General features: G+C 42.2%; 2 protein-coding genes across 3 annotated transcripts; one reads left to right on the top strand and one right to left on the bottom strand.

The window, feature by feature from the left end:
- Positions 1–3,115: 3,115 nt before the first annotated feature.
- On the bottom strand, positions 3,116–4,456 carry LOC105048419 (uncharacterized). Of its 2 annotated transcripts, none has more exons than XM_073261471.1 (3): positions 3,622–4,456; positions 3,429–3,492; positions 3,116–3,308 (listed from the first exon to the last, which is right to left on the bottom strand). In XM_073261471.1, the coding sequence occupies exons 1-2, from the start codon at positions 4,318–4,320 to the stop codon at positions 3,430–3,432; spliced, it is 762 nt and encodes a 253-aa protein (XP_073117572.1). In that variant the 5' UTR covers positions 4,321–4,456; the 3' UTR covers positions 3,116–3,308; position 3,429. The 2 variants fall into 2 exon arrangements, with proteins under 2 accessions (XP_073117572.1, XP_010926019.1); XM_010927717.4 differs by having other exon boundaries at positions 3,116–3,311; positions 3,622–4,454.
- Positions 4,457–15,909: 11,453 nt separating this feature from the next.
- On the top strand, positions 15,910–17,282 carry LOC105048418 (uncharacterized). Its single transcript, XM_010927716.3, has 2 exons — positions 15,910–16,772; positions 16,922–17,282. The coding sequence occupies exons 1-2, from the start codon at positions 16,074–16,076 to the stop codon at positions 16,982–16,984; spliced, it is 762 nt and encodes a 253-aa protein (XP_010926018.1). The 5' UTR covers positions 15,910–16,073; the 3' UTR covers positions 16,985–17,282.
- Positions 17,283–22,729: the final 5,447 nt, after the last annotated feature.

The following is a 22,729-nucleotide window of genomic DNA, read 5'->3' as shown; positions in this document are numbered from 1 at the left end:
AGCACAGAATGACTCCCCTAATCATTTTTATTTTCATTCAATTGTAATGGGTATGTGATAGAAAGAAGCACAAAATGCTATTCACGGTCAAGATTATACAAGATGATCATATAATTTCTGTGGAAAGAGGAAAAAAATGTGGTTCTTCAGTTGGCCATCCGTGCGTTCAAGGTAGGATAGTCTATATTAAACATTGCCTTAACCAATGCTCATTTAAAGACTCCCTTCATTCCCAAGTTTGGTGGAATCCTGAACAGTTGTACACTGGTTGCATGACCTTAAATTGTGAAACCCATACTATATATTTCCCTCTCCGCCAACTGTTCTTTCAGGTTCCATGCAAGGTCTATCGTGCTAGTTTACAGAGCATTGACATCTGATGATGAAAACACTCAAAAATCAATAACTGGTACTTCAATATACAAATTGACCCCACACAAACAGAAGACATCTTAAAGTAAAAATTGTAGAAAGAGAGTGATTCTACATACAAACATAATGGAAGTTGGAAAAGGAAAAACAGAAATTGGAAATCAACAAAGATTTGATTAGACTAACCGTCAATAAACCTTCAACAACCAAAGCTTCAACCGGTCCATTACATGATTTACATAAATATAACATAAAGTTATTGATGCAATCACCATGCCCTGTTTTCTGTTGGTTTCTAAACAATCATATAATATAAAAGAAAAGGAGAGCAAATTTATGAAAATCACCATGTCTAGATCTGTATAGCTAAAAGAAAAGATTCTGAATTAGGGGAAGCAACCAAAAAAGTAAATTATTAAAATAAGAGATAAATGAAGGATAAAATAAGACAGCCAAACTTATTGGTATGCCTTTATCTAAATAAAATAGAAAATAACAAACTGTTTTAGCCATCTAAACTGAATTCATGGGCAACTTTTAAAGGAGAACGGGGAATGGTAAAATGGATTCAAACAAAGAGTGTTCAAGAAGAAAGATCATGTTCATGTGCACATGTTCCCTGCAATGTGTGTTGCATAGGTCTATGCATATAAGGCACACGGCGGGTTGGATGGAAGGGAATTTCCATTTTAAAATAATTCGCTATTTATGTCAAAATTTACCAAGTATGTTCCTTTTTAAACTATTACCACCATCCCACTAGTTTCTCTTCCTTGCAGTTACAGTGTTTCTTTCAGTGGTTGTCTTCAAGGGTTTCTTTTCTATAGATACATTCTTCTTCATCTATCTTTATTTTTCTATTAAAGTTCGTAATTGATCACGATTTATGTTTTTAATGATTACAGCTTTCAGTTTTCATCCTCAGGATTAAACATTTTTTTCCCAGAAAAAATTTTCAAGCCTTGAAGGATACACACTTGAATGACTTGGATGCTTGGTTAATCAATTAGCTATAAGAAGGCTTCAATTGCAAGGCAAAGAATGGTTAGAATTCTCAGAGGACAGTACAAGACATGAAAAAAATTGAGTGAACCAACTGAATTCATTTCTGGCCTTAACTTTAAACAAATCCTAAGCATTAGTAAGTCAGCAAGATGAATTAGAATTCTCAAATCACATGAGATGATTTGAGTCAGAGAGCTAACGTTCATCACAAGTCAACAGCTGACATAATAATTTCAACTAACTGAGGGCCTAGATACACCTATAACCAACTACGTGTAGAAAACAACATTTTATTCAATCTAGCAATTATTTCATTATAAGTGTTCAAAAAATAAATAATAGTGTTTAATTTTCAAAAATATTTCATAATAAGTGCCATCCACGGCTTTCATGGTTAGGTTTCTGATTTGGATACTATTTCCTGCAGCAGTAACTCTTTATTAGATACAATAAAATGTCATCATTCTATTCATTGTGGAGCCATAAGAACATACTTAAAATGAAGATGACCAAGTTCAATGGAGGAAAAACTTCTTAAAGAAGCCTACCAACATCTAAAGGCTGCTAGCCACCTGATAAAGCAACAATATATTGAGCAAGTGTTTCAGTTCAGTGTGGAAACAAGAAAGATGGCCGCCCAATTTTGTGAAGGAATCTTCAAAACAAGCAACAAGAACAATAAAAACACATTTTTTTTTTTATTTGAGATTCTGATCGATATAACCTTTTAGCATCAGGTCACCATTCTAAAGAAGTATGACCCTCCAATGCAGGAAGTGCAAAGGGAATCATACAAAATTCTGTCACTCCACTGTGTCATATATGTGGCAGCATATCACAACATCTAGCTCAAAACACATGCATTCTGATGCTACGACAGAACAGGCGAAACAAGCATGAAGAATTAAAGATAGAAAAGACAAAGGATAGCACCAATATACATGGTAATTGCCACTGAGTAGCAAATATATGGAAGTTAAAAAGAATTAACTGTTGAAAACAATCAACAAACTACAGCATCTGTCTCTCACATCAAAATTAGTCAACAAATAAAAGTGTAAGTGAAGTCAAAATCACAAAGCATCAGAAACTGCACTCCGAGCAAGGTTATATATGCAAACGACAAATGTGTAGCTCAAAATGTTTCAGCACTTACTGACTTTAGGCATTACCATGAGCAGTCACACTGTCACACTTTTTTCTTTTATTCTTACTAGAGGTTACTTTAAAGGCAAAGGCGCCCCTTTCCATGCAAGTCGCACTACATCAAATCTTATTCTGGCTTCGTCCACGAAGTGTTTTTTGTTTTTTCATTGATCAAGCACCTCTGAGTGTTAGCCTCTCTTTTTTATCAACAAAATACCCAGCTAGCAAACAAAACCATAATTGTTCTTCAGGAATCAGGAGAGTTTTCTCGAATTTTATCACCCCTGAAGCCCTATTAAATTGCAGCAACAAGCTAGCATCTTTACAACCTTTTCCACAAGTTCCCATCATGCCTCTCCCCAAACGCTCGAACCAAGATATATTGAGGTAACAACATGACAGCTCTTTCAAGACATGGACTACAATCCAAGCTTAGTTGCCAAATAACAGAGTATTTATTTTTTAGAAAAATCTTGTAATATAACATTTATGAATTCAAACAAGACCATCTTGCCATGTCCACTTTAAGCAAATAATTTTCAGAAAATTTAAAACAGAATTAATGAAAAGAAATTTAAATTAGACAACAATGTAAAGAAGCAAGCTTGCATAGCATATCAAAATGCAAACTTTAAACACCTTTATTTACACTTTTAATTTACAGATCAATACGGTGTGCTACAAAACCACACTAACCATGGACACAGGACTAAAGTAATAGTCAGCAACTAAAAACCCTGAAGCTTTCTTCACAAACAAACATCCACTTTGATCACATCCTTTAACTTCTGCAAACAGAAAACAATTCATCAAGGCGTCGCTTCAAATTTACACAGAAAAATTCAAAAAATCTAGAATAAAAGCTTAAAAGGATAAAAACAAAAAAAAAAAAAAATGGTGACTACCTTACTCATCAATTTTGTACAAATCAGGAGTTATCTCGGACAGCCACAAACCGGGTAAAACAGACTGCAAACAAAATCCCAAGAGAGTTACAAAAGCTAATTTGATCGGAAAAGAAAATTAAGGATTCAATTATACCAAGAAAAGGAGGAAAAAACTTGAAAAAGATCGGATTTTTATTAAAAACTCCCTTACATCCAGCTGCTTCTGAACGATCCTCTGCCTCTTCTTAGGCCTCCGAGGAGGCTTCGTTCCCTTGAACAACAAAAAGTCCTCTTCTATCTCCTCGCGAGACAGCGAGATCGAGAACTTCTGCCGCTCCCCCTTCTCCGCGCCATCTAGTCTCAGCCTGACCAGCCTCGCCACCAGGTTGCTGTTCTCGGCCGCCAGTGGAGATGGCGACCCAGCAGCTGAATTGGGGTTCCGGGGCCGCCCGTTCTCCGTTGGAGCACTACAGGCAGCCCTCCTCGTCCTCAGATTCCATGGCCTCATGGCCGCCGCCGCCGCAGCAGCAGCAGCAGATGAGGAGGACTCCTCTCTCTCCCCTTCCTCCGGTGATCTTTCATCGGCCTCCTTGGAGTCTCTCGCCCCCGGAGGCGCCCACGGAGGGTGGGATTTCTCTGGGGAGGAGGAAGAGGCCGGGCGCTTCTGGCCATCCCGGGGGTCGTGCTGCGCCGCCGCCGGGACCACCGATCCAGCGTTCTCGCTGGTGGCACCGCCCTTGAGGTTCATGCACCGCAGGAGCTTGTGGCGCCCCCAGCTGAGGGTCGGGAAGGAGAAGTTATGGAGGCGGGATTGCGAGAGCCTTGGCCGCGGCGGCGAGTGAGTACGGTTCTCCTCAGGCAGCTCTGCCTGCCTCTCATGAACCTCATCCTCCTCCGTCGATTTCATCATCAAAGGTGGAATCGGGGGCGGTTTCCGGATCCTCTTTGGATCGGCGGTAAGACTGCGGAGGGCGGGAGGGGAGGGGCGTGAAGTTTTCTGGAAGGAGGAAGTAGAGAAGGGAGGAGAGGGGGGAGGGTTTGCTTAACGTTCATGTGGGGCAGCACTAGATTTGGAATGGGGGTGACGGGATCGCGTTTAGTTACGCTCGTACGATTCGTGGACCCATTTTGGCGTGCTCCACTTGGATAATGCCTCACGGATCCGACGGCTGAGATTAGGAGATCGGGTAAAATTTCTGTTTGATACATGGCTTTAGGATTTGGCTCGGCTATTGCAAATGCGGGTTCGGTGGCGTTACATGAAGAGCGCAACGTGCTGTTAAAAGAAATAATAGAGTTTGATTAGTGAGGATTGGATTTGGGCCACCGCTTGCAAGGGGGCTGCTGGCCACATCAGGATGGTGGATGCTTTGGCGCATTCACAACGCAACTTTGTGTGACACGTGGCATCAAGGATATCAGCCTGTCATGATACAAAAATACCATAAGAAAAACTGTTCAGTCACTAAAGCCTAATTTTTGGGATCCAGTAGCAAAGCTTGAAAAAGAAAGAAACTTAGGTTCACAATTATGATTTTTTTTTTTTGGGTAAAAGTTAACAATTATGATTAAACAGCATGGATGGACATATGGGACGTGTCCAAGCACTACTTACAATTTTATGAGGAGCACAACATTGCCTCTGAACACATCATTTACTGTTCATGCAGATACTTATAATTTTAAATGCAATTAGAGAGAGCATAGGACAATGTGATACGGCAATCATCATGAAGATTTATGATTCAAAAAATGCAGCAAAAATTTAAGTAATTTGCTACTTTTGTGAATATATACTATTGGGATAGATCCTCGTCACTTAATCAATCTCAATCGGAGGCTTACCTCAATAAAAGACGACGCCATTGGAAAAATATCAACGTGAAGCTGTCGATATGGAACTGGATCATGAAGATAATCGTAAAGCTGATCTTGGCATAAGGTCGGGGTCACCAAAGGGCCGACCTCATCGAAAGATTGTAGTCTTCAAAAAATTGGCTTTACCGGGAGGCCGACCTTGTCTGAAGGCTGAGGTTGGTATAAGTTCGACCTCAACATCACCTGAATATGGCGACATTGTCCCAGTTAAAAACTACATCGGCCAATGATTGGCTTGTTTTTCCGATGGCATCAGCGAGAAACTAACGTGGTTTCCTGTTGCGACAGTCCAGATCCGAAGATCGAGTTCTTCAACTGCCTACGGTGTCTGATACTTCAGATCGATCATATACCGACCTGACTTTCCAAATATACTTGGTGAGCCCGGAACTGCTGGCACATAGGGTACTCACATCGGGCTACTTTCAATCCCTTTCATCTTACTCCGGCTGGTGGCCAACCTGGATGTCGACATTGGCCAAATAGCTGGCGGTCAAGTGTGGCCGATAGACAGTCACGTTGAGTCACATCAAATCGCATCATCCTGAGATCATATCCTGAGCGGTCTGCTCTGCGCTGTGATAGGACACCACAAAGTCATTAATTGTGCCACATGCACGGGATAAGGCACGCTATCGTAACCACCGGCATGTCGGACAAAAAGCATGCCCACTGACGGGGCCATTTAAAGATGCCCTCATATGGCTCTATATGATTGGATATTATTGGAATACTCTTCCATCCTTTCTCCTTCATCTTACTCTCTCTATAAATGGAGATAAGAGAAGACCCCCATGAGGTATGCACACTTAAATGCTCAGAGCCTGAAACTCTGCCTCACTCGCTCCTTCATTTGTTGAGCTAAAAACTGACTTGAGCATTGAAAGATTTTTGTCGAAGCTATTTAACAACTTGCCGCCTTGGTATAGCAAGTTAGAGTATTGACAAAGGCTGTCCATAGTCTCCAGCAGACTGCGGAGCAATAGCAACAGCAGCTATGGCAGATAGAGGATTCGACATCGTGGGATGTGCCCTCCAGGCAAAGTCCCTGGCCCCATTCTCCATCTTGCTACTCATCTCGACGTTCCCACCAGACAGCTTCTCAACTCATCTAGTGGTCACCACAAGTTGACTCTCGGCACACTCTACATGCCACTTCCAGTAATCGTCGATCCCCTTCCCCTCGACGAGCTTCATACAAGGGAAAAAGGCCACAATCTCTGTCAAGATCTTCTTCTAGAGAAAGTTCTACCTCCGGATATTCCAAGCATCCCGATAAATCTCAATGGCAGTTGAATGAATACGATCTCAAGCTGAAGGAGTTTGATCGTCATTTGAATCGACTCCAAGCGAATAATCGAGATCCTACCAGTGAGCTCGATATCAGCACTCGTTTGCCCTTCTCTCGATGGATTCTCGATGAATCGATTTTAGATCAATTTAAGATGCCATAGGTGGAACCGTACGATGGCACCACCGATTCGCTCAACCATCTTGAGAGCTATAAAACTCTCATGCTTCTTCACGGGGCATCCGAAACCCTCCTCTGCATCGTCTTTCTAGTCACCCTGAGGAAAATCGTCCGAACATGATACTCTAGACTTCAATCAAGGAGTATTCATTCGTTCGACCAGCTCGGATAGCTCTTTTTGGAGCACTTCGGTACCAATCGAAAGTCATCACGGATATCCGATAGCCTTTTCTCTATCAGACAGCAAGACGAAGAATTTTTATGAAACTTTGTGGCACGTTTCAATGCTGCCACCCTACAAGTCTAGGATCTTGACGAATTGATGGCCATCGTGGCCATAAAGCGGGGACTATGCAGCTCCAAGTTCACCTATTCCCTAGACAAGATGCTTCCCCAGTATATATCGAGCTCCTCGAATGCGCACAAAAGTACATCCGAGCTGAGGAAGGAGAGACTGACCGATGTTGATTTGAGGGCAAGGATCTGAAGAAGAAGATCAAGAAAGAAGGAACCTCCGTAGGACCCAATCGAGCCTTCCCGATCAAGTCTGAAGCCTAAAAATTTCAGCCCCAGGTATGATTTCTACACTTCTCTAACTACTTCTCGTGTATAGATCCTTATGGAGATAGAGGGAGAAGACTACTTTCGACGATCCAGTCGATAAAGATAAAAGCAGCATTCTGTAATCAGAGGTACTACTGTCGGTTCCATTGCGACTACGACCACAATATTGAAAGGTACATCGAGCTGAAGAATGAGATAGAAGATCTAATAAGATGGAGATATCTCGAGAAGTATGTGCGGGACCGACCTACGCAGCTGCCGATGACTCTCACCTCAGCCACACCCCGACGAGAAAGCTCACACTCAATCTATGACGGGCGTGATCAACATGATCTCCATGGAACCGAGACTTTAGAGATTCAACGACTTAGAAAGCTCCCCCAAACATCGACGATCGAATGACGACATCATCTTCTCCGAGAAAGATCTGTAAGGAGTTCAAACTCTCCATAATGATGCTGTTTTTGTATCAATGACGATAGCCAATTATGATGTAAAATGATGTCTTATTGATAATGGAAGCTCAGCCGACATAATTTTTTATGATTGTTTTTCTCGAATGCAACTTTCTATTGATCGACTTAAACCAGTCAATGCTCCTTTAAATGGATTCACTGGCGACTCGATCAAGATAGAAGGAGAGATAGAACTTTTTGTTACTATCAAATGATCACTTCGATAATCAATCGTGCAACTCAAATTTCTTATGGTCTGGATTCCTTCCGTCTATAATGTTATCTTGGGATGATCTAGGCTGAACGTGCTTCGAGCAATCATCTCAATGTATCACTTGCTCGTGTGCTTCCCGATGAAAATAGAAACTGATGAAATGAGAGAAGATCAGCAGCTGGCCCGACAATATTACTTAACCATAGTTAAAAGAAAAAAGCTGGCTGAAACTCTTTCCATCGACGATGGACTGGATCAAAGAAAAGAAAAAAATCGAGGAGAACCCGCAGAATGACTCACCTCGGTGCCCCTAAATGAGGAGGATCCGATCAGAACTGTTCAGATCAGATCTTCCCTAAACAATGAACTAAGGGAGAAACTGATCAACTTTCTAAGAAAGAATGCAGATATTTTTTCCTGATTTATCTCAAATATATCAAACATCCCATCTAATGTGATTGTCCATCGACTAAATCTCAATACCAAGCACAAGCTGGTGAGACAAAAAAAAAGAAGTTTTGTTCCCGAACGACAGAAGGCCATCAATGAGGAGGTCCACAGATTGCTAGCAGTCGACTTCATCCATGAGGTGACTATCTAGATTAGCTCATGAATATTGTGATGGTTAAGAAAGCTAATAGCAAGTGGTGGATATGCATCGACTATACGGACCTAAATAAAGCTTGTCTGAAGTACAGCTTTCCATTGCCTCTGATTAATCAACTGGTTGATGCTACATCGGGCCATCAGTTGCTCAGTTTAATGGATGTCTTCTTTGGCTACAACCAAATTCAGATGGCATCAGAGGATGAGGAGAAGATGGCGTTCATCATCAATACAGGCTTGTACTGCTATAAAATCATGTCTTTCGGTCTCAAAAATATTGAGGCTACATATTAGAGACTGGTCAATAAAGTCTTCAAAAATCAGATCGATCGCAACATGGAGGTCTACATTGATGATATGCTCGTGAAGAGCAAGGAAGCTGCTCTTTATATCGATGACTTAGTAGAAACTTTCGATGCCCTGAGCAGACATCGAATGAAACTGAACCCAACTAAGTATGCCTTCGACGTCATATCAGAAAAGTTTCTTAGTTTCATGGTGACGAAGCGAGGCATCGAGGCCAACCCAGAAAAGATCAAAATAATTTTTGACATGAAGGCCCCAACCTCGCAGTAGGATATTCAAAAGCTGGCAGGATGCATTGCATCTTTGAGCCGATTCATCTCCAAGTCTGCAGAGCGGTGCCTTCCCTTTTTCAAAATCCTCAAACAGATGAACTTCACTTGGATGGAAAAATATCAGAAGGCTTTTGACGACCTGAGGCAGTACCTAAGTTCTTCTTTACTTTTGATAAAATCAAATATCGACGATGAATTACTCATGTATTTGACTGTGACTCCTGAAGTCATGAGCTCTGTATTAGTTCAAGAAGAAAATAAAATATAGAAATCGATCAACTACATAAGTCGGATGCTGCGTGGGGCGGAAGTTAGATATCTTCGGATTGAAAAGATGATCTTCATGATCATCACGATGACTTGACAACTGCAACCTTATTTTCAGGCCCACTCAGTAAAGATCCTGATCGATCTCTCCCTGAGGATCCTACTTCAATGATCAGACACTTCGGAAAGGATGGCTAAATAGACAGTCGAACTCAGTGAGTTCGATCTCTCTTATATTCCATAATTTTTGATGAAGGCTCAGATACTCGTCGACTTTATTGTCGAGTGCACTCTGACTGATGACAACCCAGTCGAGGACCGCCCCCAAGGAGAAGTTTCAGAGCCTGCATAGATTCTGCATGTAAATGGAGCCTCAAACGCCCAAGGCTATAGGGTGGGTCTCATTTTGACCAACATCGACGGGGTGGTGACTGAGTACGTTCTTTGGTTTGGCTTCAAAGCTTCTAACAATCAAGCTGAATATGAAGCTCTGATAGCTGGACTGAAGATCACCAAAGATTTTGATGTAAAACGTCTAAAGATATTCACTGACTGTAGCTGGTCATCAGATAATTTCAAGGAGAATATGAGTCTGAGATTCAATTCTCTCCAAGTATCTACAGAAGCTCAGATCTTTGTAAATAAATTTTGATTACTTTGAGATCTACCACATCCCCTGCTCAGAGAATGTCCGAACTAATTTTCTGTCCCGACTCACCACATCTGGCTATGGCGAGTTGGAGAGGATCTTCATCGAGCATCTCAAAAATCCAAGTATCGACTCCAAGAAGAAAGTTCACCAGATTTAGGTCGGTCATGATTCGAGCTGGATCGATCCATTCGTAAAGTTTCTAATCAACAAAATCTTACCGGCTGATCCTATTGAGGCATGTCAAATGAGGAGACCGACGGCCTGATACGTGATTATCGATGACCAACTCTACCGTAGGTCAATATTTTTGCTCCTGTTTAAGTACCTTCGACCCTCCGAAGCTGACTACGCTCTTCGGGAGATGCACGAGGGCATTTACGACAACCACTTGGGGGACAAGTCGTTATCCTATAAGATACTGCGGCAAGGATATTATTGACCAATAATGCAGAAAAATATTCAAAGGCTTCCGTCAAGCCAACTCACAATCATTTTGGCACCATGGCTATTTGATCAGTGGAGAATCGATATACTCGATCTTTTTCCGTCTACCAGTGGACAAAGAAGGTTCATCATCGTGACCATCGACTATCTTCACCAAGTGGATAGAGGCCGAACTACTGGTGCAGATAACAAAAAGGAAGACTATCAATTTTTTATAAAAATCTATCATCTGCCGCTTTAGTCTATCCCAAGTGATCATCATCGATAATAGCCAATAATTCGATAATATCAGATTTGAGAAATTTCGCACAAAGTACCACATCATCCATCGATTTATCTCAGTTGGACACCCACAATCTAATGGAGAAACTGAGATAACTAACAGGACAATTCTACAAAGTCTGAAATAAGAATCGATCAAGCCAAAGGATATTGGGCTAATAAACTCTCCAGCATCCTATGGTCTTACTGAACAACTCCTTAGATCTCAATCGGAGAGACCTCCTTCAAACTGGGATTCAGGACAGAAGTTGTGATCTCAGTTAAAATCAGCCTACCTTCGACGGATGGCTTCCTATCAGTAAAGAATAGCTCGATAATACAACTCCCGAGACAAGCCTAAGATCTTCCAAGCTGGAGACCTAATCCTCAGGAGAGTCGAAGTCTCCAAACTGATCGAGCAAGAAAAGTTGTTAAAGAATTTGAAAGGTCCCTATAAAGTTTCAGCGGTTCTATGACCTAGAGTATACAAGATTGAGAGCCTGGATGGCACAGAGATTCTTCGAACATGGAACGTCGAAAATTTACGGATGTATTATTAATAGGAACACCTTATAAATAAAAATTTTTTTTTCCTACAATTTTGTGTTAAACAACTCTCACTCTCAGAAGCTTAACCCTCGATCGAATTAAAAGCCACCTCGACCATATTCGAGGTGCAATGATGAGAACCCTTGGTCATGCACCAAGGTCGCCTCGACGAGATTCGAGGTCCAGCAAATGACGATACTCCTCTGCGACAGAATGGCCTACAACAAAAACCCTTTTCAAGACCCCAAGTTACCTCGATGATTTTCGAGGTGTAGTATGGTCAAAATCATTGACGAGACACTAGGCCACGTAGACAAAATTTGAGGTGTAGGAGCACTGATGAGACATGAGGTCACCTCGATAAAATCTAAGGAGGAACTCCTAGGAAGTCATTAAGAAGCCCCTCTAAAATGAGTCGATCACGACCTTGACGAGACCGACACTATGGGGGGTAGATGACTCGGGATGTTCCTCCGACTTGAAAAACTCCTCCAAACATCAGCAACTCGATTGCTTGATAGCTGACCAATCCACATCCTCGTTAGTTGGTATCCGACGAGATGTTATTCAGCTAATACCCGTTTAATGAAGTCGTGAAGTCTGATAATTGTTAGCATGCCAATGCTGGCCGAAGAGCCGCTGAAGTATAAGCTATAGTTCACGACGCAGATCCAGACGAAATCCAATATTATTTGGCTAATATCCGTTTAATGAAGTCGTGAAGTTCGGCAACTATTAGCATGCAAGCTATGATCGAAGGGCCATAGAAGTATGAACTACAGTTCACGGCACAGACCCAGGTGAAAAAAATTATGGTTAGTCGAATTATCCCCGATTGATTAATGATCAACTAATCTGGAATGAAGTGGAGATACGACCATACTCCACCTCAACCACCATGCTTCGAACTCAACGAGATGCTCCACGAAACAATGACCCACACCCCGAAACAACAAGTCCGCTGTGCACAGCCTTCGAGGATGGTTAGGAAAAGCTACTTGGATCCACACATTGGTTAACTCCTTTCGCCCAATGAAGACTACGTAATCTGACTTAGGAGTTGGAGGGTAAGTATTGGAGTAGGTCCTCGTCACTTAACCGATCTGAACTGAAGGCCTACCTCGATAAAAGCCGACGCCATTGGGAGAATACCGATGTGAAGTTGTCGATGTGGGGCCGGATCATGGAGATCAAGGTCGGGGTCACCAGAGGGCTGATCTCATCGAAAGATTGTGGTTCCCGAAAGATCGACCTCACCAAGAGGTCGACCTTGTTTGAAGGCTGAGATTGGTATAAGTCCGACCTCAATATCACCTGAACGTGGCGACATTGTCTAAATTAAAAACTATATTGGCCAACAACCAGCCTATTTCTACAGTGGCATCGGTGAGAAACTAACGTGATTTCTTGTTGTGGCAGCTCAGATCCAGAGATCAGATTCTTCAGCTGCCTACAGTGCCTGATACTTCGGATCGGTCATATACCGACCTGACTTTCCAACCCTATTTGGCGAGCCCGGGACTGCTGGCACGCAGAGTACTCACCTCGGACTGCTTCCAATCCCTTTCATCTTGCTCCGGCTAGTGGCCGACCTAAATGTCGACATCGACCAAATAGTTGGTGGTCAAGTATGGCCGCCAGGCAGTCATGCAAGTCACATTAAGTCGCGTCATCCTAAGGTCATACCATAAGCGGTCTACTTCGCATCGTAATAGGATACCACAAAGTCATTAATAATGCCACACACACGCGATGAGGTCCACCACCACAACCACCGACGTGCCAGATAAAAGGCATGCCTGTTGATGGGGCTATTTAAAGATGCCCCCCTGTGGCTTCGTATGATTAGATGTTATCAGAATGCTCTTCCGTCCTTTCATCTTTTATCCTGCTCTCCCTATAAATAGACATAAGAGAAGACCTTGGGGAGGTACGCACACTCAAATACTCAATCCAAAAATTTACCTCACTCGCTCCTCCATTTGTTGAGTTAAGAACTGACTTGAACGTCAGAGGGTCTTTACCGGAGCCATCTCCGATACAGGCTTTTCTTATAGATTTTCTTGTTGCCACCATATGCTGTCGGCCGACTTTCCTATATAGTTTGAGTTGACTTTGTCTCCATTCAACGCATCGTGAGCCCTTACTTTCGTTCTCGGCCCTCTCGACTGTGCCCTCTCTTCGGTAAGCAATCTTTCTCCATCAGCTCCCTGCCGTTCAGTACTAAGATGCGATGATCCGACTATCCCATCAGAGGCGAGCCACAATATATATCAAGCAAGAAGTTTTACCAGCATGCAGCAAAATTTGAAGCTAGTAGGTGGATCTACTAACTTTGCATGTGCAGATATTTTTCATGTAATTGGAGATGGGTCTGAACAATTTGATATCGAATCTCCGGTGCAAAAAGATATGACTATTGCAAAAGGACTTATGATTCAAAATGAGCGAGAATTGAGCACGTGTGATGCATGTGACTGAAGGAAATATAGAATGTTTTTAAAAGTCAAAGCATGACTACTTATTTTTGGGTATCCGCGGGGGGTGTTGTTTTTGTTGGGGGTCGGGGGTGGGTGTGCGGTGGGGGCCTCACGGTACTCGCAGGAAATAAATCAATATCAATATATCACCGTACAATTGAGACATATTGCGCCGTAAATATGGATGAAATTCAATCGGATGACATCTGGCCGAATTTATTTTCACGTCAAATTTATTCAGACATAAATAAAAATTTAAATATTTAATTAATATTTATATTTATATTTATAAAAAAATTAATATAGATATAAACCGACAATTTTATGATCCGTTTCCGAATATCTAATTTTATTTATAATTTTATTTAATTTTATATAATATTTAAATATATAATCATATTAATATATTATTAATTTAATTTTTAATTAATTTAATATTTTTTAATTCTGTGATCATAAAGTTGAGCTATCGGATTTATATTCATATTTATATCTATTACTGTCAATCTCCGATAAAAATATCGATGGTGAGCTGAATTATTGCATCTGAGTGATTAACGACAGAAAACCTACAAAATAAATCTTTTTACTGAAAGTTGTTCGATGGGGATCCTCCTATGTCTAAATCAATTAAAGAAAAGAAATAATAGAAGTCAAAAAGCGAGAGTCCAAAAGCTTATAATTGGTTCCACTTATTTGATTCTCCGTGGTTTACTGCTTTATATAGAGTAAAAAAAATCGTTACTACATGGCTTTCGTCCCTAAATATTCAGGATGTGAGAGATATAACATTTATTGAGCGGTTACCTTATTAACTGCTACTAAAATCGAGTAATGAGCCATTCGCGAGCAACTATTACACTTCACGTTCGTTGATAGTTAATATATGTGACGGATAACTATCGTTTGATCCTAAATCAGTATAGTGCCAAAAATATCGTCGATCAGGAACCGACTATATGTCTAACACTTCCGACAAGGTGTTGATCTCGTAACGAATCAAGTCGGTCAAATATCGATTTAGTCAAATCCTATCGATCTAAATCGATTCGATCCATAACATAGTACGTTTAGTCGGTACAGAGATGAGGAAGAGAAATAATTGTTGCGGACTTAATCGATAGAGAGGTGAAGACGAGGGATAGTCGGCTTAGCGACAGAGATCTACCCCAACAATATCCATTCTTTTAGTATTCAATTTATATCAATATTTTTTTAAAATAAATATATATATAAATTTTTATATTTAATATATATATATAATTATTAAATAAAAATAAATATAAATATGCAAATATTGATATCCGATTCTTACCAATATGCTTTCGATCCTAACCATAAATCCATATCAATGTATCGACGACTATACTCAAACATTGTTTTTTTTTTTTTTTTTTGCAAACAACGCATTCTCCTTGAGCATGAGCATTCGGCTCTCAACCGCACAGTTTGTTTCTTTTTTTTTTTTTTTTTTGGGTCAAGACAACCGTACAGTTTTTTACGATGTTCTCCCCCTCATTGCGGCAAACCTTTGTACGCAAACTTCAACCGCTGTCAAGCTTGATGCACTTCACCCTAGCCGGAGCATCACTCCATTTCTTGCAGCATTGGCGTGACTAATCCGCCATTGCCACGTCGCATGGAACATGGGGCAAGGAAGAAAGCAGTGCCAGACAGTATTTTCCCAATTTTTAAATGCGTGCGGAACCGTAAGACTGTCGAAATCATTATCACGGCCCTGTCGCGACTTTTGAAGTCCCTAAGCTCGCGGGAACGAAGCGGCGCAAATGTAGCTTTCCGTCGGTGCCGCTCTCACACGGCGGTCCCCTTGGTGTGGCATCGCTCGGTGGTCCACCGTCGCTCCAAACCCAATCCAAAGTCACGCGGCGGCCACAGTACATTCGAAACGAGGCGAAGGAAAGCCGGCTGAGCCAGGACGAAAAGCCGTGCGCGATCGCATATGGACGGCTTGCTGTGCGGAGGCCTACCCCCGCCTTTATAAAAACCCCAACGCGCGTATTTCTTTATTATTTTCCTCCCCCATTATTTTTATTCCCATTTATAACCCCCTCATGAGCTCCCCCCCCTGCACCCAACCGAACGTTAGACGCTTCTCCCCAAAGTACTACTCCTCGCCTGCGGTTTTCTCATCCCCCGAGCCCTTCAAAGTTCTATTCTTCTCTCTTTTTCTGGAGGAAAAACCAGCGGCAGTCGGATCCACTCACCGCCGACACGGTGGAATCGATGGTGATCTCGGCGGAGACGGGCTCGAGGCCGCCGGATCCCCCGTCGGCGGCCGCGACGGCGCCCTCGAGAGGGGAGGCGCAGGGCAATCTGCTCCACAACTTCTCCTTTCCGGTTCTGAAGACGTGGGGAAACCAGCGGCTCCTCCGCTGCATGAACTTGAATCGTGAAGGGGAGATGATCGGCGGAGGCCGGGGAACGGCAGCCGAGGGCTGGGGGCCGCGGATCCAAGCTCTGGCGGAGGGCGGCGAGGGCGACGCGGGGCTGGAGGAGGTCAGGGAGAAGCTCCTTGTTCACCTCCGCGAGGCGGCGGACCGGATGAAGCTCGTGGTCCCTCCTCCTCCCAAGGGCGCGTCGCGGGAGAAGCCGGAGCCGGAGCCGGATCCGGAGCCCGAGCAGGAGCCGTCTTCGTCGGCGGCGGCGGTGGTGAGGCCGTGGAATCTGAGGACTAGAAGGGCGGGGTCCAGGGCTCGGATGGGGATGGAGCGACACCTGAGCGTCTCTCCGCACCGGCCGGCGGCGGCGGTGGAGAGGAGGACGGTGCGGCTTAGGTCGGAGGACGCCGACCGGAGGGACCGGCCCAAGTTCTCGATCACGCTCAAGGTGGAGGAGATCGAGGAGGATATCTACGCGGTGACGGGATCCCGCCCCCGCCGCCGGCCCAAAAGGCGCCCTCGCGTCGTCCAGAAACAGCTCGACGTAAGATCATATATTTTCTTTGGTTTTTCCTCCCACCATATTTCCCTCTTTCAAACCGAAATTCTCCGTGAATATTTTTTACTTTTTCTTCTACATTAAAAAAAAAAAAAACATTTCTTTTCGTCTTATTAATTTATTTTGTCTATTAGGCGTTGTTCCCTGGTTCGTGGTTGTCGGAGATAACGGCCGACACGTATCGGATTCCGGAGTAGAGCCCCGAAGGCCGGCCGACGGACCGACAAGGAGGTAAGGTTACCTCCGGTTATCTGAACCCTTTCTCCGCTGCACCTCCGCTTGTCAGTTTGGGGTCAACTGACGGTACGAAAATTCGTTCCCAAAACCTTTAGAAGAGCCATAACAAATTAAATCCTGTTTTATCTTCTGTTTCCAGCTATGGCTATTCTCTTCCACAGAAGCTGTCTCTGTAGAAATATTTATTCTCTCCGTCTTCTCTCTTGGTCTTTAATTATGTGAAACCGTGTTAATGTTATTGTAGTCTTTCAAACCCCACTCTTCGTTTCGCTTTATGTAGTTCACATCATTTTGTGATATTTCTGTCCCTCCTTCTTCTGACATGGTATATATAATGGACTTGGAGAACGTGGAAAATTGGGGTGAGGTCAAGGGTACCATAGAGAAGGTGGGCAATTGTGTTTTATTTTATTTTATTTTATTTTACTTTTTTTTTTTTTTTTTTTTTTTTTTTTTTGTGGCGGCGGCTGTGGAGGGTATGGTAAGTAGATGGGGGACAGGGGGAGGCTGGGGCGGTCAACGCGTCTGTGGCTTGCCCCCTGGTCTCCGGCTGTATGGAATTGGGGTTTGGAATGCATCCTGCCATGACCTCAGCCGGAGCCTGTGTTGCTGCCGGGTCTTACATTGTTCGTGGTGGCTGAGACCCGGGAGCAAGACTGGTTCCGTGAACAGGTATTGAGGTAGGAGGGGATGGGTCTGGTGGGCCTGCGGATGTGGGATTCTGATGATGTTTCCGGCTCTTGATGGCTATCGTTATTCTTCAGCTGTCCAACAATCAAGTCGGCAAATCATTGTTAGTCTCTCCCTCCTGTTATCTTTCCTGTAGTACGGCTAGGTTGAGCTGATACGTGTCAAAATGGCTCAAGGGATCTACTACTGCGTTTCTTGGATTTCTGCTGATTTATGATATTATCATGGCTCTTTTGAGAATCAAAACTAAAATGATTTATTTTGTTTTACTATAACAGCTGATGCCTGTTTATCTTGTTATATATCTATATGGACACCGGTTTTGATATCAGCACTTCATAAGTAGTCCAATTTGCATCTACTCTAGCTGCATTCCATGGTGTGCATGACACATAGAATAGTCCTATCTTAGTTCGCTTTATGATGCATAGACAATGAATCTCTGAATTTAAGCGTTAGAAGGCAACAGCAGACACATTACACTTGGGATGAGTAGGTGTTACATAAGTGCAACCGTCGTTGGGCGATGACTGTGGTCATCAAGTAATAGTTGTAATCGCCCGTATGATGATAATGATCAAATATATCATACGGATATGGTGGGGTCACAATTAAATGTGATGCAAAGGTAGCACCATTAAATGGATTGCTGTGGTTGTGGAGAAATTATATCCTATGCGGCATAGACCACATGGCCGCGCATATTGATGTGTCAAGATGAGTGTTTTTTGAAGAGGGCTCATAGAAATAAGAGGCTGTGATTCACAGTGTATAACATGTGCTCTGCGTGAGGTATAATTTTTCGTGGCTTTCACATAAGTTTATTAATTTTAGGTTTTCAATATTTGAGAGAGAGAAACAGAATAAACACCAAGGTCAAGGGTCAACTAAAACGGATGAAGTCAGAAAAATTTGCAGGCGAACCATCAAGCTTAAGGATGCGTGTAGACGGAATGTGGTACACCATACTTCATACAACTCTTTTAATTAGGCTTATTATTCAAATACATGGGCTGGGTCGGGATTCTCTCAGTGTTCTGGGATGGGGGTGTATATGTTTGTGTATTGCATGAAGAGAAATTTGTTGTATATTGCACGGTGCAGAAAATCCAACATGGACCGCACCACTTTATCCGATTAGGCCATATAGTGACCGCTTTCCAATACATATTTAATGCCTATAGTTTCATTTTTTTATTTAAAATTTTGGATGACGAAAATATCTCTTCCCTTTTGAAAAAATTATGACATCCTATGTTGATATTATGACATCTTATGTTGAAATTATGACTTCCAGCACAAGATATCATAATTTTTTCACAGGATGTCATAAAGAGGGAAGAACATTTTTGTCATTGAAAAATATATAAAATTTTTATATGATGAAAATATCTTTACTAAAATTATGACATCCTATGAAAAAATTATAATATCCTGTGCAGAAAGCCATAATTTCAATGCAAGATGTCATAATATCCGCACAGGATGTCATAATATCTATACAGGATGTCATAAGTTTTTTTTAAAAGGGATATTTTCATCATTCAAAATTTCAAACAAAAAAGCAGACTGCAAGCATTAAATGCACTATTAAATGCGCATTGAAAAATGATGACTACGTGCTCTAACGTGATTGGACGGTGTACTCCACATTATTTTTATTGTACCAGACATAGTGCATAAAGAATTTCTTATTGCATGAAATAGGTTAGAAAAAAATTTTTCATGCCACCAAAGGGTGTAATAAAGGTCTACTACACAATGGAAACTAGAGTTTTTATTGAGGTCAAATGCCACTCTCAATGGATGTTGATGCCTGCATGAAAATGGGATAGTGAAGTTAGGGCTAAATCATACTTATCGTTTATAGATAGGGCTAGAGACAAGCTGTGCTGGGTCAGATCATGCCTTTATCCGAGCTCGGTCCGAAATATTTTTTGGACTTCAGGTCGGGATTAGGCCCACAATATTTAAAAATTTAAGACCATAGCTTGGCTTGATCCCAAGCCTGAGTCTGGCCCGACGAGCCCGGTCCAAACCCAATCAGACCGGCTAAAGCCCAAGACCCGGCCTGAACCCCCACCCCCTCTCTCTCCCTCTGTTTCTCTCTCCTTCCTCTCTTTCTTAAAACTTCCATATCTCCCTCTCTCTTTTAGGTCTCAACCCCACTACTATCTTTCAGGTCCATGGACTTCATGACAACTTTGTCACCTCTCATATTGTGTGATTCTTTCCGGTCATTGGCCCTCTCCTCGCCTCCTCTATCTCCTCCACCATGGCATGGTTACATAGGTCAGGACCGCCATCGGAGCGATGAGGAGGATGGCCATGAAGACTCGAGACACAACAGCACCGTGGTTGTCGGTAAGATCATAGGCAAGGAGGTAGACCTTGATGACCACCGCCATCATGCTTATTGCCTAAAAGTACTTGGTCTCGATCTTGTCCTCCACTATTACTGCATCGGTGGGGGGCTCGCGAAGGAAGAACATGGCGGCAGTGCAGACACGACGGGGACAACCGAGCATGAGGAGGAAGGTAGTCGGGTCGTCACCAAAAAGGACAGATAAGAGATCGATGAAGATGGTGGTGCGTAGACCCATGTAGCCCTTCAAGATCCCCAACATCGATGACTATGGATTGGTGAATGGTGATAAGGGCTTTGGAGTGGCCAATCGGCATTCAGCGATGGAGGTAGAGAGGACAACTTAACCCTAGGTGGCAGTCGGTGAGGTTTTGCCCCAATTTGAGAAAGTGAAGAAGAAAAAGCGTTGGTGCAGTTGGGAACTAGGAAGAGTTAGAAGAGCATTTTGTTAAGGAGTCCAGAGTCCTAGAACCTAACTTAAGTTAGATGGCTAAGTTTAATCATCTTTTATATAATAAAAGATTAGATTACATTTAGATCTTGAATTTGGGCCTGAATTTTAGGTTAAGGTCGGGCTCAGGCCCAGGCCGAGCCAATGATAGGCCCAAGCTTGGTTCGAAAATAAAATGAGCTTTATATCTGAGCCCAAACCTGGTCTAATTTTATTCAGATTTAGTGCGAAGCCCGACCTACAGTCGGATTAGCCCAAAGTCCATCGGGCCAGTCCAAGCCTATTTTTAGTTTTATTTATAGATATTGTTGTGGTGTAGAAGAGAAGACATCATTAGTTTCATATTGATTATAAATCAATAGGAACTTTGACTTATATAGAAAGAGACCATCTTTCTCATATGAGACATCTTTTGAAGGATAAAATGGTGAAGCTCATAGATCAGAGTGGATAATACTTTATGTATTGAGTTAGGAGCCATTTGCCGCAATAATTTAATTCTAGCAAAAGAATGAGATAACATGGATAATTCTTTTCTGGTAAACAATTTTCATCCCCCTATCATGATTCGATTATAGCACAGTGTAGTTGGATCGTATTTTGGCTTACAAGACAAAATTCCCTTCACTTTCCGGTTACTTTTTTATTAATTAAAGGATGTTTCAGCCCTTTCATAAATGAAGGTGAAAAGAACTCTGGGGATAACCACATTTCCACGGGATCTGAGAAGTAAGAACTACCTATCTCCACTTAACCGTGATTTGACCAAATTCCCTGTGCTTGCAATTCCAGGAGCACGGGAGTCAAAATACCATTTTTGGCATTTCTTATCAGAGGATAACCGTGGGATAAGTCAGTAATTCCAGCCGTTTGGCTTCTTCCAAACTGGGCCTGGATGATTCAAGAAAAAAAGCTGGACGTTTGCTCATAAAAGGTTAATTATTTGTCCCGCATAAATGTCGGGTTTTATTGTGAATGACATCCAACTTTAATGCACAAATCTCACGCAAATTAATTCGTATCTCAATCTAGAACATAACTGTTGATTTATGGATAGCCACAGCCTCGTTTCAAGTGGATCTCTTTGCCTTTATTGCTTGGAGACAAGAGGGCTGTTTAAGTCTCTGCGTACGGTGCTTCTACGGGTGCATCCCAGCGATGGATGGGCACAAGCATAGCACAAACTTCCTCATACGTTGGACCTTGGACGTCCCAACGTAGGGGGTAAAAATTATTAGCAACTACAGCTCAGTGAACAGGAGACAGTTGATCAAGCTATGTAAAGTCTCCCACCAAGACACACGACACTTTCGGGGCAATGAAGGGAACGGCAAAAGGAGAGCCACCAGAGTTTCCTCCTCTGTTATGCTCGTAGATAGGGCTGTAAACAAACCAGGCTGAGCCGGGTCTTGCTTGGCAAGGTTCGGCTCGTTTAATAAACGGGCTAAACGAATCGAACCTTTAAATGAATCGGGTTTAGAATTGTTGGCTGAGTTCATTTATTTAAAATAGAATAGATGACCGGATTCATTTAATAAGCCCGATTTGTTTATCATAAACGAACCTTTAAATGAAGCTTTCAATAAATCTTTAAAGGAACCTTTAGACAGCCTTTAAATAGAAACATCATTTTTTTTTTTAATATCCTGAAGGGATAAAATTCAAATGTTATGGACCAACATGAAACAATTTGAAAATATTGAGGACTACAGTTATACTTCGCCCGAAATAAAGAAGTCATTCAAAAGAAAAAACACATTAAACGGGCTTAAGTTAAATATAAAGCGACCCCATTTCCTTCGAAGGCTATAAAAATAAACGGGCCTTGGGCTTGCCGAGTAGTTCGCGAACTACTCGGCCTGGCTCATTAATTAAACGAGCCTAAAAATTTATTTGGATTCATTTATTTAATGTTTAATAAATGAATTGAGCTTAATTAAACAAGCCAAATCCGGGCCTATTCACGAACAGGCCCGTTTGTGTTACAACCCTATTTATAGAGAACGTTGAAGTAAACCAATAGATTCGGGTTTTAGTTCCTTCTAATTTTTATGTTTGGCAAGTGCAAGAGAGAGCAATTATTGGCGAGGTTTAGGTTTGGCAAGTACAAGAGAGCAATTATAGATGAGATTAGTGAATAGTGATAAAGTCCATGCAAGACATCCATGGTGGACAAAAAAAGTTGACCAAATCGTAAAT

The sequence above is a fragment of the Elaeis guineensis genome, chromosome 7, assembly GCF_000442705.2.
Source record: "Elaeis guineensis isolate ETL-2024a chromosome 7, EG11, whole genome shotgun sequence".
Lineage (NCBI taxonomy): Eukaryota > Viridiplantae > Streptophyta > Magnoliopsida > Arecales > Arecaceae > Elaeis > Elaeis guineensis.
The sequence above is the reverse complement of the archived record's forward strand: the minus strand, read 5'-3'. Positions and strand labels throughout refer to the sequence as shown.

Excerpts from the sequence above, each read along its gene's own strand:
- LOC105048419 (XM_073261471.1), bottom strand. The coding sequence starts at position 4,320 with ATGATGAAATCGACGGAGGAGGATGAGGTTCATGAGAGGCAGGCAGAG. Across the intron at positions 3,493-3,621 it reads TCGTTCAGAAGCAGCTGGAT|TCTGTTTTACCCGGTTTGTG; the intron begins GTAAGGGAGTTT and ends TTTTGTTTGCAG.
- LOC105048418 (XM_010927716.3), top strand. The coding sequence starts at position 16,074 with ATGGTGATCTCGGCGGAGACGGGCTCGAGGCCGCCGGATCCCCCGTCG. Across the intron at positions 16,773-16,921 it reads TCGTCCAGAAACAGCTCGAC|GCGTTGTTCCCTGGTTCGTG; the intron begins GTAAGATCATAT and ends TTTGTCTATTAG.